The sequence below is a fragment of the Protopterus annectens genome, chromosome 5.part0, assembly GCF_019279795.1.
Source record: "Protopterus annectens isolate FY-2018-M chromosome 5.part0, PAN1.0, whole genome shotgun sequence".
Taxonomy (NCBI): domain Eukaryota; kingdom Metazoa; phylum Chordata; order Ceratodontiformes; family Protopteridae; genus Protopterus; species Protopterus annectens.
The window spans coordinates 977216514-977238622 of record NC_056735.1 but is presented as its reverse complement, the minus strand read 5'-3'; the positions used below and the strand labels follow the sequence as shown (position 1 = coordinate 977238622).

Genomic DNA, 22109 nt, shown 5'->3' with positions numbered 1-22109 from the left:
TCCATGGCTGCCTGGATAATAGCTCCTCCTGGCTCTTACCGTTGTGTTGATGATATCCATACATTGAAATAAAGTGGGTTAAAGATACAATGGGGGAGGCTTGATGGACAGCCTACATGGAAGCAAAAAAGATTAAAACAGCTCTGCCTGAAATAATGAAAATATTTAGACTATATCTTACCCTTCAAGAGTACGAATAATAGGATCAAAATGGAAAATGAATCACAGACAAAACTCTAAGCAGAGTACAGCTGACCTGTAGTTTATGTAATTATTTAATCACTAGTCACAAAAAAATACTTCAACAAACAGAAATTCTGAGACTAATACAGTCCTATTGAAATCTGCAAAGAACTCAAAGTAGATGATTATTAATTTTAAGATTGTTATAACAAATACACTTTTATATCCAATTCAAATTGTGCTTTAAAGTCCTCACTTCTTTTTATCCTTTTACAGTAATGGTCTACACTGTAAACAGTAAGTGACTTTCTTTAGTAGCAGTAGGAACAGTAAATATTCTTCTTCTATTCAATAATTCTAGGATGTGCATACTTAGTCCATCAGAATCTTTACATCATAGCAGAAATATTTATAATTAGCACATCACCTTAGAAAACTAAAATATATGTAGTAAATGTTCTCAGCTGGTAACCCTATTAAGTAAAAAAGCTATACAAACCTATATAAGAAGCACTGGGGATATTCTGATTTCTCATTCTTCTTAGCCAGAAAAATAGAAATAGAAATAGAAATAGAGAAGGGATGATTCCAAAACCCAAAAGTGCAAACAAATGGATTCTTTCAGCTTGTGGAGGAATAGTCTCTAAAACAAGAACAAGATTATTTGTTAGGATACAGATTTTCAACATTTGTTGTTATTTTTAACTGATTCTGGCACAAAGAATAAAATCAACATAGAAACTATTGGACATATGGCTATTACACTAAAGTCTATGTTAGTGGTAGTTATTACAATTACTGCTATGAATTTTTTCAGAATTCGACTATCAATATGTCTTCACAAAAGGACAATAAACGCAAGTGTGACAAGATTTTTTTTTTTAAATATAGTGTTACTGAACTGACAGAACGGACAGCATTTTGTTTACTTACATTGCTTACATATTACTTTTAGAAGATAAAGCAGGTACGTAAGGCTAAATTTGTTTCACAATAATATATTTCATATGTCTTACTTTCTGTTAGCAGCAAACAGAAAGACCCAAGATAAACCACAGTCTTCACTGTGTAATAACTTAAACCTCCTTTGGAGCATTCATTCATTCCAGCTCTAAAGCTTCTGAATGCCCACTGATTTTTTGCCTTTTTAATCATCTTTAATGAAGTATTCAGGTCTTTAAAGCCAAACTCTGGTAGCTGTTGACATCTCATGTTTTACCCTTTTTATAGGCTTGTCGGTAAAGTAAATTGTAAGTGGTTAATGTGGCCGTTCTCTTTTAAATCTCATATAATAAAACAACTTTATTTTCTTAACATTAGGGTGACTGCAAAATATCCCAAACAACCATCAAAATAAAATGATCACACAGAAGCACCAAAAAGCCAAAATTAAACAGAAAGACCCCAGATAAACCAGAGAAGTCACTGTATAATACATTAAGTATTCAAAGGCACTCAATTACTCCAACCCTAAGGCTTCTGAACACCCAATGACTTTTTAGTTTTTTAAGTCTTTAATGATATACTCAGGCCTTTTTGAAGCAAATCCCTACTAGATTTAGACATGATATATTTCACCCAATTTACAGATTCTTTAGTGCAGTATAAGTGGTTAGTTTGACCATTTTCTGAGTAATTTCAGATTATAAAATAACTTGATGTCTGTAACATTAGGCTGACTGCAAAATATCCCAAATAACAATTAAGACAATGGGTAAAAAGGTAAAACAGAAAGCAGAAAAAGGTCTTCACTGCATAATACCTTAAACCCAGCTTGAAGGAGGCCTATGGACTATATACAAATAATCCCTTAAGGACATTCAGATTTTGTAACTCTAAGGCATCTGAATAACCACTGACTTTTTTCTTTTTTAAAGTTGATGCATAGTGGCCTCTAAAGATAAGCTCTACCAGCTGCAGACATGACACATTTCATCCCTTTTTATGAGCATGTCAGTACTGGATAAGTGGATAATTTGGCCATTCTTTGAGAAATCTTAGCTTATAAACAAACTGACACCCTTAACATCAGGGTGACTGCAAATTATCCCAAGCAACAATGAAGACAAAAGGTAAAAATGTTACGCAGAAAAGGCAAAAAGCCATGAGCATTTTATTGGCTGAGATTTACCAGTTACCAGTTATACTGTACAGATATGCCCATGAAAATGGCAAAACACATCATGACTACAACTAGTGGGCTTTGGCTTTAAAGGCCTGAATGTATCATTAAAGTATATTGTCAAACACCTTTCATAGCAACTGCAAATAAAGGCCCTTAGAGATGGGCGTGATCTCCTTATCATATACAACAGCAAATTTTACAGTGTTTAATGTATAAAGTGTGTTGTGTTTGCAATTAATGTTGTTGATAAAGAAGGCCCCTTGAAACTTATCTTGAAAGAGAAAACTCCTGACATGAAACTGTGAAAGACTGAATCCACAATGCCTCACTACCTGCATTAGTGTATAAGCTACTATCCTCCATGGAAAGTGCAGAAACAGGGGAGTCTTGGGTCCTAATAAGACAAGTCTTCAGCTATATCTCATGGGTGGAACACCCTACAATGAAAAATTAACATATGATGCTCTCTTAGTAAAAGCATAGTATAAGTAATTAGCTATTCCTCTAAAGAAGTATGGTACTTCTGAATATCCAGAATACTTTGCTGTTGTATGTAAATCATTGCTATTACCTAAATTGACATAATTTTGAGTGTGATCATAAGAGGAAACTGAGTCAGCAGTGAAACTAAAACAGCATAATAACATGTCATAACCTTTGTTTTATTTTCAAACTACTTGCAGTGTTATCAATAGGAAGAGAAATTAATTGAACTGTAAAACAGGTGGAGCCATAACGGACCCTGGGAACTATCACCCTATAAGCCTGACTAGCCTGGTCTGCAAGGCTATGGAGAGCATCATCATGGAATTCATTAACAGAGACAATGGGAACCTTCAAACATTGGATCCTACTCAGTTTGGCTTTGTTAAGGGCAGATCATGCCTCCTAAACCTGGTGGACTTCTTTGAGACAGTTACCAAGGCTTTAGACAAGGGAAAGGAGGTCTACACAGCCTATCTAGACCTCGCAAAGGCTTTTGACACCATTCCCCATTCTGGTATTATAGACAAGCTCACCATCCTGGACATAAACCCCTATGTTATGAGATGGGTTGCCAATTGGCCCATGGATAGAACCCACACGGTGAGAGTTGCAGGCTCTAGATCCGACTCTAAACCAGTTACAAGTGGTGTCCCCCAGGGCTCAGTCCTGGGACCCCTCCTGTTCGGTATATACTTCTCAGAGGTACAGGCAAGCACAGGAGGACTATGGCTGACCAAGTTCACAGACGACTGCAAACTGGGGGCCATAATTGACTCTCCAGCTGATACAGACATCCTCCAGAAGGGTCTCACTGTGACAGATACCTGGTGTCAACATCATGGCCTCAAGCTAAATGCCAAAATGTGCATAGTCATCTCCTTTGGAAAAAACAAAGTACCCGCAAACTACCACATACGCGGTAGTCCCCTAAATACAGAAAATGTAATAAGGGATCTGAGGACCCAAGTAGATACTAATCACTCCTTTGATAATCATATTGCCAAGGTGGTTAGAAAATCCTTCTGTGTGGCCCACCTAATCACAAAAGGGTTCGCATCTACAACAAAAGAGGTTATTATGCCCCTCTACTCACTCATCTGACCCATCATAGAGTACAACGCCCCATTTGGGATGTACCTTACAAGACACCTGCAACAGCTGGAAAGACCACAGAAGTACCTCACCAAGAGGATTACTGGCCTCATACATATGCCCTATGCAGCCCGACTGAAGAAACTCCAGCTGTACTCAGTTGCATACCGCTTACTCAGAGGTGATCTCTACCTGACATGCAAGGCCATGTCCAACCCAGAATTGATGGACATGTTCCACCTAAAAAAAACAAATCCCCAAGAGCCACATGCTCTAGGCATCTAAACCTTACCACAACGATAAATAGGACATGCTGGAGGGATAGATTCCTGTCCCAGAGACTCCCCATGCTTTGGAACAGGATTCCAATCTACATTAGGCAGAGCCCTTCACTAACACTCTTCAAGAGAAACCTTGACGTGTGGATGGGAAACAGAAAATTTACCCCGGGGATCACTGCAGTGGCTCTGCTGGACAGAGGCACAGGGAAGTAATGGCTCTGCTGGACCAAGGCACAGGGAACTAATCTAAGGGGGCAGTGAAAGCCAACACATTCTGGCTAGGCTTATAGATGCACTCAGGCAGATAGCCTAGTACTTACCTATGAACCTATGAACACAGATACATGAGTAGGGTAACAATACACTTTAAAGAGCTCCATTGGGTATGTCTTGTCAATGTGGACCAAAGGCAGTTATAAATTAACTAGGTAGAATTTCAAGGCCTAATCTGCCACTAATAAAAAAAAAATCTGTGGAAATACAAGCCCATTAGAGAGAGATTCCCTCAACTGCCGCCAATGATGATTCAAAGAGGATAGAATAGTAAACAGAAGGTATGCACCGACGCACATACACATGCTTTACATTTCAGCACTATATGGAAATTCGTAAGCCACAATAAATGGCCTACAACAGTGTGTGTGTGTGTGTGTGTGTGTGTGTGTGTGTGTGTGTGTGTGTGTGTGTGTGTGTGTGTGTGTGTGTGTGTATGTGTGTCTGCATATGTCTGTATATTACAACATTTAAAAGAGGTAGAAATGTAGCCATTTTTTAAGAAAGAAAGATGGGTATGGATATAAGCATAAGACAAGAGATGAAAAGAGGGGAGATGTTTAAAAGTAGAGGTGTATAAACATGAAAAAGAGATAAAGATGGATGGGAAATCCTGACAAGCTTGGGGGAGTGAGTATATAAGCAGGGCATTGGGAATGAAGAGTACTGGACAACAAAGGGGATGGAGATGACACACAAAGGAAGGGAATACACTAGGATGGGAAATATGGTGTGTACAACCTTTCTTTCTCCACATTGCTTGTGTGTGTGTGTGTGTGTGTGTGTGTGTGTGTGTGTGTGTGTGTGTGTGTGTGTGTGTGTGTGTGTGTATGGCGTATGTGGATGCTGCATCAGTTTCTAATATATCATTTAAATACTTTCAATTACAGCACAACAATCATCCCATGGAAATTCATATCACATGAAAACCAAAAGAGGGGAATTATTGTAAGGTATACACATAGTCTAATCTACAAATGACCAGCTGCATCATTGCATGGCAAGACCATATTCTGAAAATGCATTTACTTCAAAGTTAAAGAGATATTCTATTAGGAGAAAGCCAATTACAATCATACAAAAATACTTTTAATTCTGTCACTGTTTAACAGCGTGCATTTTAGTCATGACCTGTTATTCAGACATAATCCAGTTCATTTGTAATATGTCTGAATAACATGTGTAAATGCATGCACACACACACACAGACACACACACACACACTCTGTAGTTTTGAGACATTAGTCATGAAATATGAATTTTAAATGACAATATTAGTAAACAAGAATAGGTAATGTACAAACCACAGATCAGTCAATTTCTAGATAGCCCTGGCATTCCTGCATACATGTCGAGCAGTAATTATGTGGAGATCCATTTGCATGAATTTGTTGTAATGCAGCTATGCAATCAAAAATAAGACAATGCACAGTGGAGCATTGTTGTTGCTACAAATGTAAACCATAATCATCTCAAGTGAAATAGATGCATTGGCACACATTCTATATATAGCACTGTTACAGCATACACCCTCAACTGTATAATGTACTTTTAGATTAATAAGCTGCTCAGATTACTATATTCTGTGCTTTTTGTTGCATCATACATCCCTCAAGCACCTGCAGCATCATTAGGTCAGAAAGACCATGTGCACCGCCACCATCTGATATGTGTCATGCAGTTTGCCTAAGTGCATACAGCTCTATTAAATTAGTAGGGTGAATATTCTGCTACACTGTGTGCTGTATGACACATCAGAAGACTTCAGTCTTCACAAAGACCTACATGCCTATTAGATGCACTGCAGGGCAACCAGAAGTCTTCTCTGACACTCCCCCACATAAGTTAGTCACTGCAGGACTCTGTCTGCTGTGAAATGCAATGGTGTACAGTGGTGCTGTGCTATATCTGCCATTCAGTCACAAGTAGCTGACAGATGAGATTCTAATTACCCACCATGCATCTGTCAGCACAGGTATCCAGTCACAGCTTCATATTATTACTACTTCAGAGTGTGGATGGGATTCTGATTTTTTTTTCCTGCTTATTCAACACCAAGGTTTTTATAAATTGCTATTTTCTTTAGTCACATATGCCTTTAGATGTATGTAAAGTAGCAAAGAATTGATAAAAAAGTTACTTTAAACAATAAAAAGCAATAAAAGATAATACAGCGCAGTGAATATAAAGTATGTGCAGCACACAAATGATAATAAAGTAAGTGGTACTCTTTCTGTGTGAGGGTCTGTATATCATGTTTATGTGAATGCAGGCTTCCTATTGAAATGTTGGCACTAGAAATGCCAAGTGCTGAAAAAAAAAAGACTGAAATCCCAGAGAAGAGTGCATCTTGAAAATCGCTCTTCTTAAAACTCCTTTTTTTCCTGGGAGCAAGCCCACACCCACTCAACTTATATATACCAGCTCTGGGATTACCACACATTGGAGGAAAAACGTTATTCCAAGAAATGGCATCTCAAATTTAATCTATGTAAGTCCTTTCTTTCTATTATTCAGTCTCTGCTTTCGGGACTCGCTCTAGCAGATCCTGACATTTCAAATGGTTGCCATGTGTATATTTGTATGCCATCACTTTTATTTATTGTGTGACTTGCCAAAACAGGAATCATTGTATCAAGGTGTTAGTGTGAGGTCAGCAATTAACAGATGGTGGGATTAAAGAAGTTTCTCCTTTTCCACACTGTTGTGTGATCTCAGAGTCGGTATGTTTGTTCATTCATTTATTTATTTGTAGCTGTTTACTATGAAAGTCTGAATGTACATGTAACCTCTTTTCAGCCGAGGCTCAGGAAGAAACACTCCATTAACAATATTATGCAGCAATTAGATTTTTGAGTAACATATTACACAGCATTTAGAAAAAAAATACATTATCAAGAATGTGCACATACAGTTAGCTGCACTTGAAATATGTGTGTGTGTATATATATATATATATATATATATATATATATATATATATATATATATACGTATATATATATATATATATATATATATATATATATATATATATATATATATATATACACACACACACACACACATACACACACACACACAAACAGCATAACAGCAGACTTGTGTATGAAGCCTAACTTGGGATTCCTTTCGGTTGTGAATTTATGTCAAGTGAATACACTGGACCAGTGAAAAATTACATGGAATCAGTTACTATAAGCATAGTACCAAGCATCATTAGTATGCTTAGATATAAACTAGGTGACCTATAAATGATGTCAGTCAGTTACAATATTTATTTATTGGGTTATTCCCACTAGACCAGAGACTTCTTTTCAGGAAAGACCCAAAGTAGTATACATACTGATTAGGGGAAATTTGGCCAAGGGAACTTCCCCTGCTATATTTGATTAGTGCCTAGCTGAGGAAGACAGAACCTCGATTTAACATCTCATCCAAAGGATGGCAGCAACCCCTTTAATTTGTACTGCAGTGTCAGTAATGTAAAACAAATCCAAGCACCTATGGTGAGAATGCAACCCACAGCCTTCTGATGTTCTAGCACTAAAGATGGGCATGTTACTTGTTGAACTACTGACACTCCACTGTTTCTCCACTTACTTCTCAAGTCCGTGCCAAGGAAAAATTAATGTATTAGACAGTAGGCTTAACCTGCTGATGCATATATGTAGACAGAGTGAGAGAGAGAGAGAGAGAGAGAGAGAGAGAGACAGAGATTAGTGATAGTATAGGATGAGGCCAAACAGTTGTCCACATAAGTGGTGTGGAGGGGAGGTGTTAGCCCCCTGCAAAAAACAGATGATTTTGGTTTGCTCACCAGGGTAGTGATCTGATTCTTAATGGTCCCAGTGGGTATGGAACAGATCCTCGGCTGGGGTGCCTTCTGTGCGGAGTCTGCATGTCCTCCCTGTGGTCGCGTGGGTTTCCTCCGGGTGCTCCGGTTTCCTCCCACATCCCAAAGACATGCTGTAGGTGGATTGGACACTCTAAATTGGCCCTAGGTGTGATTGTGTGTGTGTGTGTGCCTTCTGTGGAAGGTTGGGCGCTGGGCTGGCAACTCGACACCGTAAAACTCCACTACCAATCATGAGCGGACAGGTGATCTGCTGTGGCGACCCCTAACCGGGAAAAGCCGGAAGAAGAAGAAGAAGCAAGGTAAGACTATTGGACATACATTCCCTTTTCAGGGGCATTCTGTCAGTAATATCTGTTTAAGTGAACTATTCACATAGTAGGCAAGTCATGCTGTAGGATAAAACCCAGGGATATTGTAAGTCAAGTTCTAGGAGTAGATAGCTCAAGATTCAGAAAAAGTAACCGTGATGCAGAAGTCTTTACTCAAACATTTTCTAGATTGTGTTAAGTCTCCCAGTTCGGAAACCACTGTCCTGCAACATTTTTTCTGTAATGGTGGCTGTAACATGGAGAGAGATCTCACTGAGAAACTGCACACTCACGCAGCAGTCCAGGGGAGCAAGTGATGCTGATTAGCCATTTGCTTCCTCTCCAAAAGGGCAATGGCTCTGTAGTAACTTAGCAGAATGGAATGATTCAAAGATTCTTTCTGCCCAGCTACTTTTTTTCTCTGAGAGGAAAATGTGAATGCCATCTTTTGATGGTACTGACCCATTCACACCTATAGGAATAGTTGTGGCTCATCCTGCAAGTACAGGTAGGTATAGCAGAGGAATGTGTGTGTGTGTGTGTGTGTGTGTGTGTGTGTGTGTGTGTGTGTGTGTGTGTGTGTGTGTGTGTGTGTGTGTGTGTGTGTGTGTGTGTGTGTGTGTGTGTGTGTGTGTTTGTGCATGTGTGTGCGTGCGTGTGTGTTCGTGCGTGTGTGTGTGTGTGTGTGTGTGTGTGTGTGTTTGTTTGTGCATGTGTGTGCGTGCATGTGTGTTCGTGTGTGTGTGTGTGTGTGTGTGTGTGTGTGTGTGTGTGTGTGTGTGTGTGTGTGTGTGTGTGTGTGTGTGTGCATGCACGCGCGGGGACATCTGTGTCTGTGGGGCATGAATGCAGGTGAATGGATGTGTGTATATGTATTTGTATTTATGTGTGTCCATGTTTGAATATGTGTGTGTGTGTGTTTATCTGGGTGGTCACTCACAGGGACATAAGTATGGGAAGATCCCTCTGTATGTATTTCTGTCAGCACATTCATGCAAGTGTGCATGAGTAATTCTGTGAGTGTCAGTAAGTGTTATGGGGCTTTTTTATGGAGACCTGGTTGTGTGTGTATGTCTGTTTGGGAATGTCTAGGAGTGTGCATGGGTGTCTGTATGTGAGTTTTGTGTGTGTATGTATCTGTCTGCATGAGCTTGTGCATGTTGAAGGGTGTCTATGCTACTGGGATGTATGGGTTGCTAGAAAGAACACTTGCACGGTGAAATCTGAAAGTGCAGTATTTGATTCAGAGACATGGAAATGAATCACTGTAGAGGTACTCCTCTGTATAGTTTTATTTTGCCTCTAAATCAGAGATTCTGTTAGTTGCACTAACTAACTAATGTTAGCCATTTAGTTTAGGTGGAGAGAATCTATCTGAATTCCAGAAGTCTTACATCTCAGTTCAAAAATAGGAAAAAAAGTCAATTAAAATTACAAGTCTAGTTAACGAACATCTTTATATCGGCAAGCTATTTGTCTCAATCACAGTTTATGATTATGTTAAAACATCACTGAAATCAAGGAAAAAGTAAAAAAATGGACAGATTGCATATCTCTTAGTGAACTAGAACTGTGTGCTTATTACACTGCTAACTCATTATGATAATCACTTTTTTGTACTATATCAAGCCTTCTGGCTTCCATTCACACTGATTACTAATAGTCCCAGTGGGTATGGAACATTAATAAATTAAAATTGTTAGCAAAGTAAGACCATTGGACATACATTCCCTTTTCATGGGCAAAATCTGGCAGTACTATCTGCTTAAGTGATTTACTCAGTTTCACAGAGGAGACAGTTCAAGCTGTAGGATAAAACCCAGGAATGTTGCAGGTTACGTTCTAGGAGCAAATAGGTCAGGATTCAGAAAAACTGACCATGATGCAGAAGTCTTTACTAAAAGAGTATTTAGTTCTACCCATGACATCTTTCCTTTTTAAGCTACTTAATTCCAATTCCTGTCCCAGTCTCACCAGAAAAGACTCTACACCCAAAACGTATCCTTTTAGGTCACATGACTAAGAGCCATGGGTCTCAGTAGACCTCATAGTAAGAATATCTTAGCTGACTATGCCTTTCCCATACTTGGCTCCTTTAGTTTAGGTACTCTGCACATATAAGATAGTAGTCCTGTTGATACCCCATGGAACTTTAAGTCGCTTCTATAAATATTCTCACATTTGCCCCCAAATCATATTTTCTGATATAGACATCATTCCATACTTTCATTTTAGTGTTATAGCTGGTATATTTTATCAGTAGGAATAGGGTGCAAGCTTTTTTTGAGTTGTGGAAGGTAGTGTTAGAGTTATTATTCAATTAGTAGCAGCATAAAACACATTATATTTAATTTCTCAGCTTTTGTATATTTAGATACCCTTTTATGTTGTCCCTCACTCTTAGGTGGTCATTCATTTTTCGTTGAGTTTTAGTTGTTGCTTCAATTTCCTTGAGCCTTTTCTATTTGTTCAGTTATTTATTATTTTGTAATTGTTTTCAGTGTTAGAGGACTAATCCAACTCTACCATTTAAGGCTAGTGCAGTGCATACAGAGCATATGAACACTTGAAAAGCACCAAGGCAATACAATCTATACAATTAAGAGAAACATTTTCAGCATTTATACTTTTGATAACAGGGATTATACATTCCATATAAAGAAAAAATAATCCCATGGATTCATAAAAGCCCTACTACATTGTGTCAAGGGCTAAGATAACGTGGGCTTGTTAACATAACATGGTACTTTGTGATTTATAGACTTGTTAGCTATGATCCACTTATCTGTGAATCTCAGTTAACTACAGTGATGTGCAGAACGGCACATCCACTGTAGTTAACTGTGGTAGCTACATTGTGAAAGCAAAGCCATGCCTCCCTGCACACTCACTGTCCTACACACACAAGTACTTATCAAACACACACACACAGCTATGCACGCATACCTACACACCCACACATACATCTACACCCACATACCACAGTCCCTTTACCTATCCTTGCATTGACTTGAACAACCTCAATGTCACATTTTTGGGCCTTGGGCTAGAAGCGAATGTCATAGTCCCGCATCATATCTTTTAATTTAGCAGTACATTCATAGTTAGAGAACGTCTTTCTGTATGATTTAGTACAATCATATAGTCAAAGAAATAGTTTTAGGGGATGAGAGGAATGGGGTGGATTTGAAAGAAGGGATATTATAGTTACTAATGAGATGCGAATATAAAATGCTTTTATTCATATAATAGACTATGGCTACATTTTATTAGTTTTTCTCACCTTTTTGTCTATAGCCTTTATATGCTTTTCCATTGTTCTATTATCTTCCTTGGGATTTCTTAGTCTTTTGACAGTAGTGTCAGAAGTGATTTTCTTTAGGATTTTGATCATACCCTATGGTATTTCCTATCTTTTTGTCTGAATTCTATTTTTTTTCTTTTCACACTTTTGAATGTCTTAATTCTTCATTCCATCTACAAACTGCCAACACCAGTCAGCTTGCTGTTTTTCCCAGCGCTTGCTTTTCAAGTCTCATCTCATATCGAGTTTAGCCTAAGGGTTTGGCTTTTGTGTCCTGTTTTGATACAATTACACAGTCCGTCTTACACTCCTTCATTCCTCTGTAATTCTTGTTTCCCTATTCCCCTTATCAGACTGCAGGTCTCTCATCCAGGCATAAGATTGATTTTTGTCAGGTGTTGCATTTTGTTTTCCATGTACATAAAAACCCAGACTGTTACGTATGCTAATGAACTATACACTGATCTCCCATGGTGAAACATACTTAACTGGAACCAAAACCAGTTTTCATTGTTGTCCTGCCTACTCTCTTTGTTTCTCTGTCAGGTTGTGGCTCTGCTTTTAGACAGACCCTCTGATTCTGTGCAGTAAATTAGATCAGCTGGTTTACCTATACTCAAAGCTTGGCCTAGAATTTGCAATAGGTGTAAACTTACAAATGATGATTAGTTCACAATGGTTTTGGTGTTAGCTTCTTTGTGGAGCATTCCTTATTATTGAGGTCTTTTTAATTGTTTTTATCAGCATTTACTTGTTTATTTAAATTATTTAAAGTATTAATTAGTCTGAAGAAGTTTGAATAGTATTTGAAATTACTTATATTACTTTGGATGGTACTTACGTATTATTGCAACCAGATTTTCGCGGTTGTGAATTTAGCACAGTTCAACAGAAACGAGTGCATGAAACTGGTGTGAAGAATTTTGGGAATGACATATTATGGGAAAAGTTATACCATACTGTGGAAAACACAGGTTTGCTTCACTATTGTTGGATGCATTTGAGGCACCGTTAGCAATGTTATAGAAGCATTCACATCAATATCCAGAGAATGATTTGCAACCATTACTGTATGAGTCTGAGCAAGTCTGTTAAACAGACGATGAGTGCTTCCACACTGAACTAAAAGGGTATATGTGGATCACTGCTGTACTGCTGCAGCTAACAGCATGAAAGAAAAAAGAAAACAGTTTAATTTTTTTAAAAATGTTATGTACACTTCTGATCATAGCTCACCTCAGTTTTTAACTCCGTTGCCTTACCATGTCTGAACCATAGCTATCCAGCAGTCCATCACGTTTTATCCGAGGCATCCACAACACTTTGAATAACACTTTTTACCATGTTTCATGCACTTGTTTCTCTTTAAGTACGCAAAATGTGTCCTTGACAGATTATGTGTGCTACAGTTACACAGTGTATTTCCTGACTCGCTTTCCCTTTGATAACATAGATTTGAGAAATGCAGCAATCGTCAAGCAGTTACAAGAGCAAAGAGGTACGTCTCCTCAGTACAAAGTTGCCCCCTTACTCCTCTTCCTGGATCATACCCCCCTGTGACAGACTAATGATTATTTCTTTACAGACCCCTTTTCAGGTTAGGAGACCTGTTTCTGCACACACATGACGAACTATGGCAGTGCAGAAATCTGGTTGCGATAATACGTAAGTACCCTTTGGATGAATGTTTGGTCTGACGTTGTGTATAAAATATTTTGATACTGGATCCATGAATTTAGTTTTGTGCTTTTTTCCTCTAGTTTATTTATTTTTTTTGACTATTTATTCCACTTAGTGGGTTTTGTTTGGCAGTAATTGTTCTTCTCGCTCTCTGTCTATATATATATATATATATATATATATATATATATAGAGAGAGAGAGAGAGAGAGAGAGAGAGAGAGAGAGAGAGAAAAGAGAGAAAGATGGTGGGGGGGGGACTGTAGAGACAATCTCCATATTTGGAGATAATATAGACTCCAGGCAAATATACTGTGACCCTAATGCTGCATTTTTTAAACTCCAACTTACTTTTAATGAGAACAACCATCAATTTATAGCCTTCTATAGCACACTATCCATGTCCCCACTAGACTATGACAAATTTGTAAATGTACTTAGTGAACTACCCTTATCAAAAAATATCTTTATATTGGTCGATTTCAGTTATCCATCATTTAAATGGCATACCTACACCTCTATGTTTTGTACACCCAAAGATTCCCAGATGTAGTTAACAATATTTATTTATTTAGTCATTTACTACTATTTCTTTACCCGAAAAGTCTGAATGACCCATGCAATAACCCTATTCAGTGGAGGCTCGAGGAGCAAAGCTCCAAAACAGTTTTCAACCAACTAGCAATAGGCTTTCCAGAAAACATTTTAAAGCACACAGTAATTGGAATTACAAAAGCATTTACAGCATAGACCAATGTAAACACTGCCAGTTTCTATAGACTACAGTACTTGGATATTTAAGGCTACACAAAGTAAAACTAATACAAGTGTACAGAAATAACAAAAGATACATTAGTACTAATATGATACATAGACTGAGTAGGAAATACAACATACACAGAAGAAGTTCCAGGCTGTGTTAAACAGAACTTAGTAACAGTAATAGTAGTTGTCGTTGTTCAGTAGTAGTAGTAATAGTGGTACTAGTAGTAGCAGTAATAACAACAGTAGTTGAAGTAGCAGTAGTAATATTAGTCGCAGCAGCAGCAGTAGTAGTAATAGTGGTAGTAGTAAAAGCAGTAATAACAACAGTAGTAAAAGTAGCTGTAGTAATAGTAGCAGCAGCAGTAGTAGTAATAGTGGTAGTAGTAGAAGCAGTAATAACAACAGTAGTAGAAGTAGCTGTAGTAATTTTAGTAGCAGCAGCAGCAGTAGTAGTAATAGTGGTAGTAGTAGAAGCAGTAATAACAGTAGTAGAAGTAGCTGTAGTAATATTAGCAGCAGCAGAAGCAGTAGTAGTAATAGTGGTAGTAGAAGCAGTAATAACAACAGTAGTAGAAGTAGCTGTAGTAATTTTAGTAGCAGCAGCAGCAGTAGTAGTAATAGTGGTAGTAGTAGAAGCAGTAATAACAGTAGTAGAAGTAGCTGTAGTAATATTAGCAGCAGCAGAAGCAGTAGTAGTAATAGTGGTAGTAGTAGAAGCAGTAATAACAACAGTAGTAGAAGTAGCTGTAGTAATATTAGTAGTAGCAGCAGCAGTAGTAGTAATAGTGGTAGTAGAAGCAGTAATAACAGTAGAAGAAGCAGCTGTAGTAATATTAGTAGTAGCAGTAGCTGTAGAATTAGTATCTGGCTATACACTGTAAAAACACACTTTCATGGTCCCAGGAAATGGACCCTGTATGCCTAATTAGTAGCAGCAGACATGCCCTAACTAAACCCCTCTTGTACTTGTTTAGCTAAAGCCTAGCCACAGGTTATGTCCCTGAGTTTTGAAAAACAGTTATAGCAGTGACTCTGCAGAAAGGAGGCCCAACCAAAGACCTTCAGAAATACAGGTCTGTCAGTCAACTTAGCCTAATTTCCAAGGCCAGGAAATGATTCTTGCCTGACCTCTTCAACTATGATATTAAAAATCAATACCACAATCAAAAGAATGTGATAAGTAACGATATATTAGGGTAAGAAAATAATGATGTTGATCAGTCAAGATCCATAGTGCATCATGTTGTAGAACTCACACCAAAACCATGTATTTATGGATAGTAAAGACAGGCAACAGTGGTAAAATATTTCCCTGGTGGTCCTGACCAAAGTGAATTACAATATATAACATGGAGTAGTTACAGGAGGAACTTCCCATAACTGGCATATATGTGGAGATCAAGGTAGCAAACAATGGCTGGAAAGTCACTGAAGATTCTCTGCTTAAAAGGTGTTTGTTAGCTTTATGTCTTTTCATCTCCACTGAGGTGCACAGCCAAGATTAACATACCACACAAGTAGATAGGTGGCAGCACACATTTTAGATTGGTTGCATGCAAACCCTACGAAGTGACCAGTACTCAAAGGTGTAAACTTTAATGACTGTGGACATGAGCAGCCACCACGCAAGCAACATGCATTATATACCTTTTGTATGGTCATAGCAGGGCCTGCAACATAGCTTGCATACATTGATGACCTGCTACAGAGAGAATACCTCTCAACTGTACAGATTTTTGCAGACTGTCCAGATTTTTGCCTCATAGTTTTGATCCATTTTTCATACAATTGTAGTTTTCTGGCAAATTAGTGGCAAATAATTATAGATTTAATTTTGAAAATAATAGCAGACATCTGAGTTTCGACATACCCTTCAGAAAATTCATGCTAATGCAAAACATGTTATTCTATTAACTTTCTGTTTGTAAGAGCAATATTTAAAATTGCCCCTGTTTTTGGGACTTTGTCCCACTTTTATTTATGACTTTGTCCAGATTTCTTGCTCTTGGAGGTTGACAGGTATGGTGCCACAGCATTCCCATGCTATATGACTTCACATAGCATCTTGAAGCTGCTGTTGCACACTTGGTACATTACCCTGTTGTACTAATGCAGTCTGGCATTCTTTTCTTGGTCTGCAACTAGCTGCTTTCCTATGTGCATTTCAAGGTGTGGACTGGACAGTGGATCTCTCTAATATGCTTGGTACAATGACAATATCCACTACTTGTGTAATACTTGCAATAATAGTTGTATATAATCTCAGAACATATGTCTCACAAATCACAATGTACTAATGATGACATTATAAACATCTGTATACAACATTATGGTTTTATGTTTTAACTTCACCGTGATATCTGTGCATGCAGTGTACTCCACACTGCAGGAAGGTAAGCAGACATTGTTAAGAGCATGCAGTGTGTGGCCATGTTGTGTGTGGTTATAAGATAGTAACTCATACAAATACTGTAAAAACAGAGAAACACTAGTCCTGAATGGGTGATGGTGCTTTTGTCGACACCAAGTAGAAAATCTTTTCTATTTGATAATAGATGTTTTTCTACTAGCAGGCTTTCTTGCTTCCATTAATATTTGCTGCACTTCATCAGAAAACCAGTGCCTAAAAAGTATGTAAACCCTATCATCCAGGCAGTCAACTGCAGTTGTTTGGGGTCAGGATGTATCAAACACTCCTGATCTTGCATGATACAATTCAGTATGTGAGAAAGCTTGTGGTAATTGGCCAATTTCAAAAGAAGGTAGAATCACTGTTGCCTAAGCCAGAAAGGAGCAACCAGAATACTCTTTGAGGAGTCCTTGTGAATCTTCAGAAGTACACTACAAATCAGTGGAACAGGTAGAAATGCATATAGGAATATTCCTGCCCAAGGGAAAGAAAAGTCCTCTGTCTCCAAGTCTTCTTAGTCCTGGAACAGAAGTTTGCCAGTTGATTGTTTAGAGTGGAGGTAAAATGACCTACATTCCTCACAGATGAACCAGATCACGGAACACTCCTTGATTCTGTTTCCATTCATGAGGGTCTGCCCTGGTCCTGCTCAGCTTGTCTGCCACACAGTTTGGCTCTGATGGGATGCGAGATTTCTATAGAGTGAGAATGTGCTGTAAAGCTGTAACCCATGCTAACACAGCTAGTCTGTCCAGGGGTAAGATTTGTTCTCCTCATGCTTGTTTATGTACCCCATCACTAGAATAGGTCCTAGGACCACAGATGATTCAGATAAATAACGGATTTGTAAGAACTAACATCTCTTTTAAGTTTATGTGTTTTGGTCTGCCTTTTGTTTTATGCTTATTGATATTAATCCCCAAGCAAAATCTGAGGTATCTGTTGTGACTAACTAGTCTGAGTAGGTGCAGACGTGGAAAACGGAAAACCTGTTTTCTGAGAAATCTGATATCTCCACCACATGATCTCCATTTTTGCAAAGCCCAATACTGGAATTTAAAAAGCCAGTGGGTTTTGATGCTGGGATCATAGGGATTTTGGGTACTATTGTATTTTTTGCACGTGAGGTCTTGCAAGGCATTTCATGAGCATCATAAATGCCATGAGACCCAGAATGTTGAGGAAGCCTCACTGAGACTAAAGTCTGAGTGGAAAACCTGGGCTGTTCACACAGGGTGAGACTGTTTCATTGGATTGTACTTGGAAGTGGCCATTACATTTCCTTTATTGATTACTAGCATTTTCCATAGTTCCTTCTATGTATGTTATGTAGTGTCATTAACGCATTTTAAACAATGAATGATTACTTGTGAAACAGAAGAAACTAAAGTAAAAAAGCAGATTTCTCCTCACAACAGGAAACCGATGCCAAAACATTCTCCATACTTTCACAGTTAGCCAGGATACATTTCAACATATGAACCTGACAATTTAGAATTTTAAAAATGAAGGTTTAGAATCACACACTTTTCCCCAAACTTATCAACCCCCTTCCCATCCTTTTCAGGAGGAGAAGAGTTAAAAATACCTCTTACTGCAGACCTCACCACTGTGAAACTGCCCTTGTACATATCCTGCACCTCTTTCCATCTGCTCAACACAATCTCCTTATTTGTGAGTACATTTCCCTCTTTATCCTTTATCACCCGTACCTTCTGCACATCTTTCCCCACTTATTCCCTCTGTCTAGCCAGTTGGTACAGGTCCTTTTCTCCCTCCTTAGTGTCCAACCTTTCATACAACTCACCATAGACCTTATCTTTACCCTTTGCTACCTCTCTTTTCATGAAATGCCTCATCTCCTTGTACACCTGTCTACTTTCTTCATCTCTCTGACAATCCTACTACTTCTTTGCCATCCTCTTGCTCTGTATACCCTCCTATAGTTCCTCATTCCACCACCAGGTCTCCTTGTCCTCTTTCCTCTGTCCTGATGTCCAGGCACCTTTCTAACTCTCTCCCTTACCACCTCTGTTGTAGTTGCCTAGCTATCTGGTAACTCTTCACTGCCACCCATTGCCTGTATTAACTCTTCCCCGAATTTCACCTCACAATTACCCTTTTTTAACTTTAACCATTTAATCCTTGGCACTGCTTTCACACTCCTCTTCCTCTCCTTGATTGCCAATGTCATCCTACAGACCACCATTCTATGCTGCCTAACTACACTTTCCTCTGTCACCACTTTATCGTCTCCAATCTCCTTCATACTGGCCCTCTTGCATAAGATATATTCCATCTGTGTGCATCTTCCTCCCCTCTTGTATGTCACCCTATGCTCCTCCCTCTTCTTAAAATACATGCTCACCACAGCCATATCCATCCTTTTCACAAAACCCACTACCATCTGATCTTCTGCATTCCTCTCCTTGACACCATACCTACCCATCACTTCCTCATCCCCTCTGCTCCCTTCACCAACATATCCAATGAAATCTGTTCCAGTTACCATGCTCTCATCCTTGGGTACACTCTCCACCACTTCATCCAACTCACTCCCAAATTTTTCTTTCTCATCCATTGCATACTCAACTTGCGGAGCAAATGCACTAAAGACATTCATCATTACACCATTAATTTCCAGCTTACATCAATCTGTTCATCACTCTGTCTGACACTCTTTGCACCTCCAAAACACTCTTGACATACTGTTCCTTCAGGATAACCCCTACTCCATTTCTCCTCCCAGCCACACCATGGTAGAACATGGTAGAACAATTTGAACCCACCTCTGATACACCTGGCTTTACGCCCCTTCCATCTGGTCTCTGGCACACACAATATAGCAACCTTCTTTTCTCCATCATATCAGCTAGCTCTCTCCCTTCACCAGTTGTTCTGTCAACATTCAAAGCACCTAACCTCACTTCCACACTCCTAACCTTCCTCCTCTCCTGCCTCCAGCTATGCCTTCCCCCTCTTCTTCTCCTTCTTATTCGGCAACAGTAGCCCAATTTCCACCAGCACCCTGTTGGCTAACAGTACTGGTAGCGGTCATTGTTAACCTGGGACTCAACCGATCTGGTATGGAAATCTGTATTGTTGTCCACATATGTGATTTGGCAAAAATTTTACATCAGAAGTCCTTCCTGACATAACCCTTCCCTTTTACCCAGGCTTGATACTGGTGTGAAGAAATACACTGGCCTGTACATCCTCAGATGCATAAAAGTGGTTTAGTTTGTATTTATTAATATTTATTCTGATAGATTTCTAGTTGTAGATTTTTGTTTGTCATTTTGTTAGTTTCTTAATTAATAAAGTTTGGATTAGTTGATTTGGCTATATAATGTGTTAATAAGCTGGTCTTATATTATATTTTAATTTGTCTCTGGCTTTTCAGCTTCAGCTCTAAGGCAGCACAGTCTTAGATTACATTGTGTTGTTAAGAGGAAGGAGGACTTTTTTAAAAGAATGATTTTAATGCTTTTATTGCTCTTAACAGAACTACCTTCAGTAACCTCTCCCTTGCTCCAAATAACTGGATTATATATAAATAAAGAATGTTTTTGATGATTTTCATTATATTCAAGTAGGATTGCTTGTCTGTGTGTTTCAATAAAGGATATTCCATTTTTAACTCAACTGCGGACTACCTACTATTTTCTGTTTTATTATTTTGTAGCACGTATTTTACAGTTTGATTTTTAGTAGTGCACTAGGTGCATAACATAATTCAATGAGTGAACATCACACCCTCTCATTGCAAAGTTTCTTCTTGGTCTGTATTAATAAATTGCTGCAGTGGTGAGTGAATTGGTCCTACCCTGAACAATTTACACGAAATGGGGTGGGTTGATGAATCCCTTTCCATAAATAAGAGTGATGCTTGATTCTGTAAACAATAAGGGTGAACAGTGCTCTACATTACGACCAGGTTGGACGTTTCTAGAAAGGCTGTATCAAATTCCACCCCAGAATATTTCACTGCTCTGCTAATATAATCAAAAATAGGAACCACTGTTTTGACGGTATCATAAAAAGTGTTATTTTGTATATGACTTCCAGAGGTAAATAGAATCAAGACAAAATGTTCTTTCTTCCTCACATCTTCATTTCATTTCATTTCTGGCTTTATACTTTTAAAATAACTTCATTTTAATATACTGCATTGTTCTCAACCCATACACATTTGTGTCAATTCATAACATGTACTTGTTGCAAACCTCAGTCAGATCTTATTTGTTTTATTTCACTGGTATAATGCCTGTAATGATATTCCTTCATACGTACGTTGCTATAAGCACATCATGGCTAAACAAGATTTGGAAAGATAAGTCCCCAGATGGATGAATATGTAAGTACTCAATTTACCATTTTATAGCATTTTTCTTTTTAATATTTCCAAGGCAGAAACTGGTATGCTAGCTTACTGTTTTATTTATTTATTATTATATTATTTGTTTATTTACTACCTGTATATACATCTTACCTTTATTCCTAGCCTTTAGCTAGATATTGGTATAGATGTCCATTACTATGTTTCATATTATATTTATAGCTAATGTTTGTTGCAGTATGTATTTGTTATTGTATGTATATTCAATTGTTCTTCATGTACTCTGCTGCTCATTTATTGTTCTGTGGAACTTTTCTCCCCGGGCCTCCACTGAAAATGGACCTGTGTCCAGTTGGAACTTCCCAGTAAACAAATGTAACTAACTTAATAAATAAATAGTTTGGACCCATACAACATAGTAAGTGCTTCAACAACTGACAAAGTACTCTACTGTTATTTTGTGTGTGTGTGTGTGTGTGTGTGTGTGTGTGTGTGTGTGTGTGTGTGTGTGTGTGTGTGTGTGTGTGTGTGTGTGTGTGTGTGTGTGAAGAGCTGTAGACTCTCTGCTTTCTAAAATTCCTGAGACTCTTTAGCGAATTTGTTTAATTTTCTTCAGCTACGAACAATCGCCTTTTCAGCCATATCATATTTCATAATGTAACTTTTTCTTCTTGCAGTTGACAACAGGGCCTCTCCTCACTAACGGGTCTACCAGTGACTCCTTAGCTGAAACAGACTTGTTTAGGCTCAGAGCTTGTGAGGAGACTGAGGTTTCTGGTCCAGCATCATGCTGCTCCTGACAAGTGTTGTTGCTACTGAGCCCTAAATTCCTTTCCTCATCCACATGCAGGCACGCTGATTAACATCCATGGGAAGACCTGCAATGGGGACATTCTGACATATCTTCACACTCATGCTGTGACAAAGCCAATGCCCCCTCTGTTTTTCCCCATTAGTACAATCCACACCCCCATGTTTTTCCAGTCCCATCTTCCCTGAGAATGC

At 38.5% G+C, this 22109-nt stretch overlaps 1 protein-coding gene across 1 annotated transcript in view; it reads right to left on the bottom strand.

Moving 5' to 3' along the window:
• Positions 1-466: 466 nt before the first annotated feature.
• Positions 467-22109, bottom strand: part of LOC122802304 (T-lymphocyte activation antigen CD86-like) — a 247519-nt gene continuing 225876 nt past the window's right edge. The window contains exons 6-7 of the mRNA XM_044071949.1: positions 683-826; positions 467-570 (exon numbers count right to left, since the gene is read on the bottom strand). Of these exons, the coding sequence (XP_043927884.1) occupies positions 467-570; positions 683-826 (248 nt within the window). The remainder of the gene's footprint in view (positions 571-682; positions 827-22109) is intronic.